The sequence below is a fragment of the Fragaria vesca genome, linkage group LG5 (genome assembly GCF_000184155.1).
Source record: "Fragaria vesca subsp. vesca linkage group LG5, FraVesHawaii_1.0, whole genome shotgun sequence".
NCBI classification, from domain to species: Eukaryota; Viridiplantae; Streptophyta; class Magnoliopsida; order Rosales; family Rosaceae; genus Fragaria; species Fragaria vesca.
In genome coordinates, this window is record NC_020495.1 from 5,771,095 (window position 1) to 5,781,274 (window position 10,180).

Sequence of the window (10,180 nt, forward strand, 5' to 3'; positions counted from 1 at the left end):
CCCATAAACCAAAACTAAATAAACAATTTGAAAGACTCAATAATTCGAAACCAATGTTCAAAACAATATCTAAAACATTCTTGGGGATTCAAACCTTGCCCCTAATTAAGAGAAATCAGCCACACATGGTTACAAAATCACACAAGAAGAATAAAAGATAACAAAGGAAAGGTAAACCGTGGATGATAGAGAGAGATCAATGATGGCTTGGCGACTTCCTTGTGCGAGTCTGCAACTCTGGAGGTTCTTCTGATGATGAGATCGTTGCCTCCTCTCTAATCTTCGCCTCCTCCAATCTTCACGTTCTCCTTTTCTAATCTTCACGTCCTCTTTTCTGCTGTGATTAGGGTTATGAAACCCTCAAAACTCGTCCATGAGCTTGCCAATGTGGTATGGGCCTTAAAATAGGAGTTTTGGTCCAAATCAGAAATTCGGGCAGACTGACCTTCGGCCCCTCAAACGGTTATAACTTCTTCTCCAAAATAGGTATTGATGATCCGTAAAAAGTTCTGGAAAGTAGACTCTTGTAGCTTTCCAATGATATATGGCACATCTCCTGGATCGTTGTGAGCTGATCAAAATCTTCTGTCGAAGTTGACTAATGATTTCTGGCAGATTTTCTGATTTCTTTCCTTGCACAACATGGATTCCTTTTCCTTCAAAACTTCTCATCTTTCGTCTCTTTTGGGCTCATCGGCTTTATTCATGACCTAAAAACACAAACTTAGTTAATATGAATATTGTTAAGGGAATTATATAGCTAAATAGGGTCGGAAATACATTATAAACGTAACACTTTGTGCTCTTATCAATTAATTCATTAATCTTCACCCATTACACATATATGATCTATATACGATTATAAAGTATTGATCCACATTAATGTATCGATGCATTAATGTGTCGAAAATAACTTCTTTATCCGGAGATATTGTCAGATGCTTCATTGCTTGAGTGCCTTTCGAGTATCTTAGCTCATAGGTACTCTTTGTTTTTAAGCCGTTGTTGCAAATGTTTCTTGAGGTACTATATATATATATAGTGACATGACTCACATGAGCATCTTGGGGATTCATCAACATTACTGAAACTGAGTAACACAGTCACTATGTTATATGCTTAAGTTGGAGACGCAACCCCTCCAAAGAATCAAATCTAGCACACCTCATTTTTCAATATCTACTATATTCCTTATCCAAAAAAAATAAAATATCTACTATATTCCAAATGCTTTGAATAAACGTACTGTTTGATATGAACGAAAATAGAGAATTAGATTCCAGCCTTATCATTTTGGAATAAAGTTGAAAATGGAATGCAGCTATAAATTGAAGTTTTGTTTCCAACATTTCTACTTGTGGTTGCCGAACAATGAGGAGAACAAGCTACGACTACCCTGCCAAACACCAAACTGGTTCAGACTACTATTCTCATGTCAATAGGATGGCTAGAGCACCTAGTGTGCTCACCGATGTCCCTCACTTTGGGCATGCCCTGTTCAACAACAAACCGGTGCAGTTGAATGAAGAGCACCGCGGTGGTCACTACCAGGGGCAGCAGCACCACAACAACCCTGAGTCTGGTAGGAGTGTTGTTGAAGTGACTGAAACAGTGGCACAATGTGACAGGAATGGGAACTGCGTGGTTGTCGAAGAGAGAGTTGATGTCGAAGCTGATGACTACATCCAGCAGAAGCATAAGGGGTTCGAGTTGTTCAAATGGAGGACCTTCAAACCACGTTGAAGGGTTCAGAGGATGGAACGTTGGTGATTAAGAGTTGAGATTGACAGGCAAAAGTAGTAACTTATATTACTGGTGATGAAGCTTAGTACTTGTACCAGTACCACTTTGTATAAATAAAATGCCTGTCTTTCCAATATATACATGCTGAAGTTCTTGGGTTCTTGATATATATAGGATGTTATTGTTATATGAAATGCAGTTCCAGTTACTAAATAAACAGATTTCTATTACTGATGTTGTTGTGTTAATATGGGTTGCATCAGCATCAAAACACAAGACTAACAATTCCATATAATTGAAAACATAAGAGTCGTAATCTTCAGAGTGCGTAACCATAATGATTCTTTAAGCATTAGAGTAATTGAGACAAGATTTTATCTGCAGCATAGCACAAGAAGATGAAAGTTGCTTCAAAACAGAAAGAAAAAGCACGTACAAATTCATGCTTCTCTTCCTTTGTTGTGTAACTCCAGTGTCAAAAGTTATGTGCACAATGCACCCAATAAAAGACTCACAATAACAATAGCAGTAAGGCTGCAAAAGCCAGAAAGAAGTAGCCTTAAGTAGCATCAGTGTGTGGTATATCAGCCTCAGTATATCTCCTTGAAGACATTTTATCAAACAAGCTCCTGAGGCTGTTTTTACTCTCTCTACGCCTCCGATGGACTCTACCCGAAGAACCATCTAGCTCACCATCAATTACTAACCCTGACTCTAACCTTTTGGACACTGCAACAATCTCATAAGCATCCCACAGTGACTGCCCAAAGTCCCATTTTGCATTGGTACCCCTGTCACTAGCTGAAGATGATGCTGCTTCTCTCATTGCTTCAAGCTTGAACCGGGACGGTAACCTGCTCTTGTAGTTCCTCCGACGGGCATCAAATTCGGACATGGGCCTAGTGCTGCCGGAGTGGCTCTGCCAGGCTTGTGCCACAGCCTTGAGGATTTCAAGTTCTTGTTCATGGTCATGCTGTAACTTTTTCTTCATTCTCTAGCTAGCACAAAAGTCTTGTATGGGCCATGTTATCTTGGGCAACTTTAGAGCCTCACATTGCTGGTTTGCTACTATGGAAGAGAGAATAACTTGGCAAAATCATATCCTTTTGTTTTGCTGTGAGTAGTGACAATAATTTTATCCTGATAAATCCTCTGAATAAGTGTTCAGACAATTTTATCATGTGAACTCACACACATATCACATGTCGGACCGTGTGTAACTCATATGTCTACATATGTACACTTTGTCACGTGTAAGTAAGATTTGAACTCTATGATCTCTACGGTGTCAACTAGACTAGTTAACCAACATGTCATGGCTCATAAGTTAAGTTACTGTTAGTGAAAGAACTAGCTATCGTAACACACACATGTTTCATCCTCATATCTTCAATGCCATAATAAAGATATTTGCAACCGTTGATGAGAAACAACATAGCCATTCAAAACGAGTTTAAAAAATGTATCATAATTCGATTTTACCTCATCTTTTTCAATCTATAAACCATGATATTTGATTAAACGAAACTATAGATACTGAAATCATCTCACTTTTTTTATTTTATATATTTTATTTAATCAGCAAAATACCAAAATTAATAGAATTAAAATACTGTTGCATTGATTTGTATAGTTATTAGTCGAATCATTAGCTTCAACATATTTGTCCAAAATCGCCGTAATTGATTAAAATGTTGTTCCCGCTCATTTTGAAGAGAAAGTTTCCAGATTTCTTCTTCTTCTAGGGTTTAGGCTCATCTCCTCCAAGCCGTCACCGACCCTCACTCTCCAGAAATGAGTACTCCGAGCCCCATGGAGATCTACGATCAAAACCCCCAACACGCCGATGATATCCCTGACCAAAACGGCGTCGTCCAACTCGTCGCTTCAACTCCTCCCGTCATTCCCCAGGACAAAGTCCTCGTTTCAGGTCTGTATGCTTCAATTTCATCATCAATTTTGGAATTTTTGTTAATTTCGAGCTTGAAATTGTTCCGATTTTGGGGTTTTTGCGGTGGTTTAGTTGTAAATTTGTGTTCTTTCAGTTGAGGTTTGCCTCAAGGCGTCGAGCACTGCTCGGATTGACGATGTGCGGTCAGCTGTTGAGAGGTGTGTGCTTAATTTCATTCATCAACTTTGATTCCTGATTAGCTTTGTAGAATTTGGGAATGCTTGGGATTAATGTGCTTTTGCTTTACTCTTGTTAGAATGCTTGAGAAGAGGAGTTTGAGCTATACTGATGGACCCGTGCCGGTGCCGCCTGATGATCTGTTCCTCACAGAAAATGTGGAAAGAATCTGTATTTGTGACACTGGTGTGTTTCCTTAACTATGATGATGAATTTGGTAGTAAAGGGAGAAGGAAGAAATGTTGGAACTTTTTGTTGATAGTGGAACACTTTTCATTAGTTTCCATCTTTTATTTGTTTAGCTACCGCGAAAGATGTAGGTTTTCTTTTGTTTTGATGTTTGGAATTGTTTGTTTTTGTAGATGAGTGGGTGCAGAATCATGACATCCTTTTGTTCTGGCAAGCGAGGCCTGTTGTGCATGTGTTTCAGGTGAATATCAGCGCTCATGTCTAGCCTAGGCTGTAGGTTTTATTCGTCAGCAGTTAGTCTGTATCTTTTGATACAAACTTCTTGCGTTCTATCCAACTGCACATGTGTTTGTTTATGTATATTAGTAGAGTGACAGTTCTTTGCATTTCCTCTGTCTGCAACTGTGTTGGTATTATGTTTTATCCTTTTGCTGGATTAGGTACTGCCTGTATCATTACCACTTGACTTCTTTGGGACTTGTTATCTGTTGTCAGTTCTCAGTGTAACTTTCTTTTAATTGGTATTTTAGCTTAGTGAAGAGGGAGCATGTGAGGATGTAAGTGGGGATGGACAACCTTCTACTTTCAATGAATGGATTCTTCCAGCAAAGGAATTCGATGGCATGTGGGAAAGGTTAACTTGCAACCTCTTTACTTTTCACCCCAGTAGATGTTAGAAATCTACTGATGTTGTGATATCTGCTTCCATGTTCTGTGAATAGCCGGGACATTGAGGAATATCACATGGTTTCTGTGGTATAGTGAATCTGGTTCCAAGCAACTGATTTTGTCTGCTTTTGCAGCTTAATATATGAATCTGGGCTGAAGGCAAGGTTGCTGCGGTATGCAGCTAGTGCGTTGCATTTTACTGAAAAGGGTGTTAATCCTTTCCTTGTGTCGTGGAATCGGTAAGGAATTGTTTAGTGATTCAACTATATCGAGACAAAAAATTTAATTGTGTAATTTCTAAGAAATTCTCATTCATACCCATGTGATTGGCTTTATGCCTTCGCAGCATTGTTCTTTTACATGGGCCTCCAGGGACTGGAAAAACCTCTTTATGCAAAGCATTGGCTCAGAAGTTATCTATCCGTTTTAACTCCAGGTTTGTGGATGTCTCACTTTTCTCTTCGTCAACTGATGTGTGTTTATTTGAGGACTGCCAGACTCATCGTTTTATGCTTTCTAGATATCCACAGTCCCAATTGGTTGAAGTTAATGCACATTCTCTATTCAGCAAATGGTTCTCTGAAAGTGGCAAGTTGGTATGTAGTCCACTGTCCACACTGTTAATGAATATGTCTGCTCTTTTTAAACTAAATTTTGATTTGGATCATGCGGTTTTACCAATGTTGAATATTCTTCTCATTTCAGGTTGCAAAGCTATTCCAAAAACTTCAAGAGATGGTAGAGGAGGAAACAAATCTGGTATTTGTTTTGATTGGTGAGATTTACTGTTACTGTAACTTTTTATTTTATGCTCATTTTTCTTCCACCTAGCTAGACTATCAATGTATGATTGTATGATGATGGTGCAGATGAAGTTGAAAGCCTTGCTGCTGCTAGAAAATCCGCTTTATCTGGTTCTGAACCTTCAGATTCTATTCGGGTACCATGCTCTCCCCTTCTCCTTTTGCAGGCTATTTCCTAAGATTTTTTATCAGATATAATACAAAGTTTACTATTTTCTTTTGTTCACACCAGCTCCTTTTCTAAATTGTACCTTGAAATTAACATGCCAGGTGGTGAATGCGCTACTAACTCAGCTGGACAAATTGAAATCAGCACCAAATGTGATAATTTTGACAACATCCAACATAACTGCTGCTATTGGTAAGATTGCGATCACTTTCTTATAACGTGAAATTTAACCCTTGCATTCTAAATGAAAAACCTCCTTGGATATGGTTACCATTTATCTTTTACCAGGGGCGGTAATTTGTTGTTTGGAAGGAATTGATGCACTTCTAGTTTCCCTCTCAATATAGATCAGTTTAGTCTATTTTTGATATCACACATCAGTCTGTGGTCCACTACAGTTCTAAGTAGTAGCAGATAGGCATGATTTTGTACACAAGGAGTTGACACATGAGGAACTCATACTATAACTGGTCCTATTATGTGACAATTTACCATTTTTGGGTTGCAGATATCGCTTTTGTTGATCGAGCTGATATAAAAGCATATGTTGGTCCTCCAACTCTACAAGCGCGTTATGAAATCCTAAGGTCCTGCTTAGAGGAACTCATACGAACAGGAATTTTATCAAGTTTTGAGGTGTGTATCTCACCTGCTCATAATGTTAAAAAGTTGAATACTGATCTTCTCAATTGAGTTCTAATGTGGAGAAATTGCAAGTGCAACCATGCCTAATGTACGATCTGCATTTAGGGTTGTGAAAGCCTCATGCTTCTGAATTATGCTAGCTTGAAAGAGAAATTGAATATGCCTCAGATTCACGATGCTCAGACATCACTACACCTGTGTAGGCAATTGCTTGAAACTGCAGAAGCGTGTGACGTAGGAAGACATTCTTGAATCCCATTCTAATTTCTAAAGTAGACCTTTATTATGTACTCCTTGTGATAGTTGATTTTCTATTTCTGCCTTCCACAGGGATTGAGTGGACGGTCTTTACGAAAGCTTCCATTCCTAGCGCATGCTGCTCTTTCAAATCCTTACAGTTGTGACCCTAGCAAGTTCTTATGCGCAATGACAGATACAGCAAGGAGGGAGCGGTCTGAGATACCTGATTGAATCGACTAGCTTTCCTTCATAGCTTTGTAAAACAATGTATTGTCACGCCAACTCCTCCAAATCTAATCCATTTCAATGCATTAACAGCTTCTCCTTGTCTACGCTCTGATGGTGGTGAATGTAGTTAAATTGTCATAACATGAACCGGGTGAAGCAATCTGCAACCTTTGCAGAATCATATAATGCCTTTTAAATCATGTTTGCAAGATAGAAGCAGCCGTATTTGGGGGGACTAGAAAAGCAACATGCTTTGCGGTCTCACATTCTTTCATCACATCAGCACCTCGTCAATTACCAAGTATCTCAGTTGTGTGAAAATTATACAGCGCACCCGTCCATCTCCGCCGTCCATTTTGAAAAAGTCAAAAGTCCGCGTCAAATTGACGGCGAAGATGGACGGGTGCACGGCGCACCCGGGTGCGCTGAATACGCTCTCCTCAGTTGTGATGTTACTATTGTACCGACACTACTTCATGCAATTTGTCATTAATTTCCAATCATTCCCTTCTGGTGATATATACATGCACTTATAGATGAAAATGAAAATACGATTTTCCTACCATACAAAATATGTGATGTTTTCTATGGTCACTGCTATGTGATATCTATATATATATATAGTGGGTAGCAATTGAATAACCCCTTAACGCAGGAGTTGACTATTATACACACACTAGTTGTGTCGGTTTTATTGGAACAGTTAACATTTATAACAATAATGAGATATTAGAAAAAACTAACAGTCTGAATCTAGTAAGATCAGCTCATTTGCTTGTAATATACCAGTAGGTGTACCAGGGGTATTTCAGAAAAAATCTTTAGTTACAAACGGATGGTATTCTTAGTGAGACCCTCTAAAGGCTGAGTTACCAACTCTCATTAGTTTCATACATCCTTAATCTTTGTAGTGTACATTATTTAGATATCTTATCAACAATTCAACACATTGCTGATAAACATTTGGTATTCAAAAATTTCTGGAAAAAAAACACACACACACACAAATCGACCTAGAGGCTGATGTCCAATTGTTTTCATGAATTAGCATAAATTCTATAGATTTCAGGCAACAACAGGTACTAGTTTAAAGCAATAGCAATAATCTTACTATTGGTACAAACTTTAAGCAATAGCAGTAGTCTTGCTTCTTTCTGTGGCACCAAAAAGTTTCCGAACTTCACCAAGTTTTCGAATATGATGTGGGCATTTATAAAGCAGATCCTTGGCCTCAGAGTGTCTACCTTCTTTAAAGAATGATTTGAAAACATGGACATAAGCTGCATTGGATGGATATTCCTTCACAGACAATGCCTTGAAAAACTCTGAAGCATCTTCCACAGAACCAAACTTTGATATGTATCCGACAAAAGGCTCCGGATAAGGCGGGTAGCCCTGCTTTTTCATTAAGCAAAGAAGCTCCATTGCTTCCTCAAGCTTTCTAGCTCCTAGTAGGTTCTGGATAAGATTTTTGAATGTGGCTTGCCAAGGTCTTACATGAGCTGTATTCAACATTTCAATAAGCAGTTTGTATGCACCATCTACCTTCGCCTGCTTAATGAGCCCATTTATCAAGACATCCAAAATATCCGCATCCGCTTTACATTCTTTTTCCATCATCTTTGCAAAACAAATCAGCGCCTTGTCAATTTCATTAGCAGCACAATGGCCTTGAATCAAAATCATCCAAGTCTTTATATCAGGAACACATCCATTTTCTTCCATATCATCCAGCAGTTTACAGGCTTCATCGAGTTTCTTGGCCTTGCAAAGTCCAAAGACCACTTGGCTATATGTAATGTTGTCTGGCTCAAACCCCGCATTTCTCATAGCTATCAAAGTGTCCTCTGCTTCATCAAATCTACCTAAATTAGTCAAAGACCTGTGAATCCCATCATAAACAGCCTTGGAGAGTGTAAACCCTGCAGACTCAAACTTCTTTACAACTCTAAATACCAAATCCATATCTGGTCTCTCATTTGCTGAAATGCTCCTCAAAAGGATGCTGACATCCTGAACAGAAGGCTTATAAGGGCCATCCATCATGAGCTCGTAAAGCTTCACTGCATCCTCTACCATCTTGCTCTTCTGAAACTGCCTCGAAAGCTTAATGTAAGTATCCAAATCCAGCTCCTGACCCGCAACCTTCATTTCCTCAATCACACTCCAAAACTCCCCAATTGAACTAGCCTGTCCAAGAACCAACGACATACCATTGTATGTAACACTATTGTGCTCATAACCGGCACACTGCTCCACCCAACGGAAAAACCTCAACGCTTTCAATGGGCAAACCCGAAGATCCCTCAGTACCCTTACGACAAACTTCTCCGATAACTCCACGTCAATCTCCCCCAACTCTTTCTCAACCTTATCACTCCACTCAGCCCCCAAAACAACATCCATCACCTTCTTCACATCCTCATCCCCAGCATTCTCCTGAATCATCCTCTCATAAAAATGCTTGAAAGCCGAAACGTCGGCGTCCATCTTCCCAGTCTTGAGCAGTTCCAAAATCGACAAATACGTTTGCGCATCAATGTAAAACCCTTCATCTCTCATCCTCGTCAGAACACCCCAAAACTGCCTCATTGTATCCTTATGCACCAAAACCCTAAGCATTAAGCTAAACATGGAATGCCCTGGACTAAAACCTTTCTTCTCACAGACCCAATTGAAGAAACTCCAAGCCTTTGCTGGGTCTTTATTCAGTTTCTTCAAAACATAGATGACCACATCGTGGGTCAGTGACAGGTGTGACTCGGACAACTCGGTCTCCAACTCAGGGGACCACTGGTTGGAGAGGACGAGTTGCAGGACCGAGTTGGGTGTGGAGGAGAAGGTGAGGCTTTGGCGGGTATTGAGGAAATGGGAAGTGTGAGATTGATTTGAAAGGAAATGAGGAAAGTGAGTAGTAGTCACCTGAGAACGAAGAGGCCGAGTTGTGGAGTGGGCGCGACTCAGTCGGAGCGAGCTGGCGACTCGGAGGGAAGTGAAGATCGCCTTTGTTCGATTCATGGCTGCTGAGGTTTCAAAGGGTTTAAGCCATTGATATGATTTGGGGGATTTCGAAGGGTTTAAAGGTTAGGGAAGGAAGGCAGTCGGGTTTTTTTGTTAAAGCGGGTCAGGGCTTCTAAATGTCGACCCGAATGTAATGGGGCGGCCCAATCACGAAGTGGGGCTCCTCCTTGGTTGGCTTACACGCGAAGTGTGTGGTGCCCGTTATAAAAGTGAAAACGGAAAGTTTTCTAAAACGGGCGTGCAAGGTGTAAATGCTTCACTAGGTTTTACGCAAGGATCCACATTTAGATTGTGATCTCTCATCGGGAGCTTCAACAATATGAACTTTGAAAAGAGATCCCATCA

The 10,180-nt window shown here is 39.9% G+C and overlaps 2 protein-coding genes across 2 annotated transcripts; one reads left to right on the forward strand and one right to left on the reverse strand.

Annotated features, from left to right (window-relative positions):
• Positions 1–3,537: 3,537 nt before the first annotated feature.
• On the forward strand, positions 3,538–6,817 carry LOC101311970 (pachytene checkpoint protein 2 homolog). Its single transcript, XM_004300965.1, has 14 exons — positions 3,538–3,673; positions 3,789–3,852; positions 3,951–4,057; positions 4,234–4,301; positions 4,591–4,694; positions 4,864–4,968; positions 5,076–5,165; positions 5,250–5,325; positions 5,435–5,504; positions 5,599–5,669; positions 5,803–5,893; positions 6,210–6,337; positions 6,452–6,580; positions 6,677–6,817. Exons 1-14 carry the CDS (start codon positions 3,538–3,540, stop codon positions 6,815–6,817), a joined length of 1,380 nt encoding a protein of 459 aa, XP_004301013.1.
• A 1,019-nt stretch (positions 6,818–7,836) lies between these two features.
• Positions 7,837–9,857, reverse strand: LOC101313511 (pentatricopeptide repeat-containing protein At3g48250, chloroplastic-like). Its single transcript, XM_004299097.1, has one exon. It carries the CDS (start codon positions 9,830–9,832, stop codon positions 7,940–7,942), a length of 1,893 nt encoding a protein of 630 aa, XP_004299145.1. The 5' UTR covers positions 9,833–9,857; the 3' UTR covers positions 7,837–7,939.
• Between the last annotated feature and the right edge of the window lie 323 nt (positions 9,858–10,180).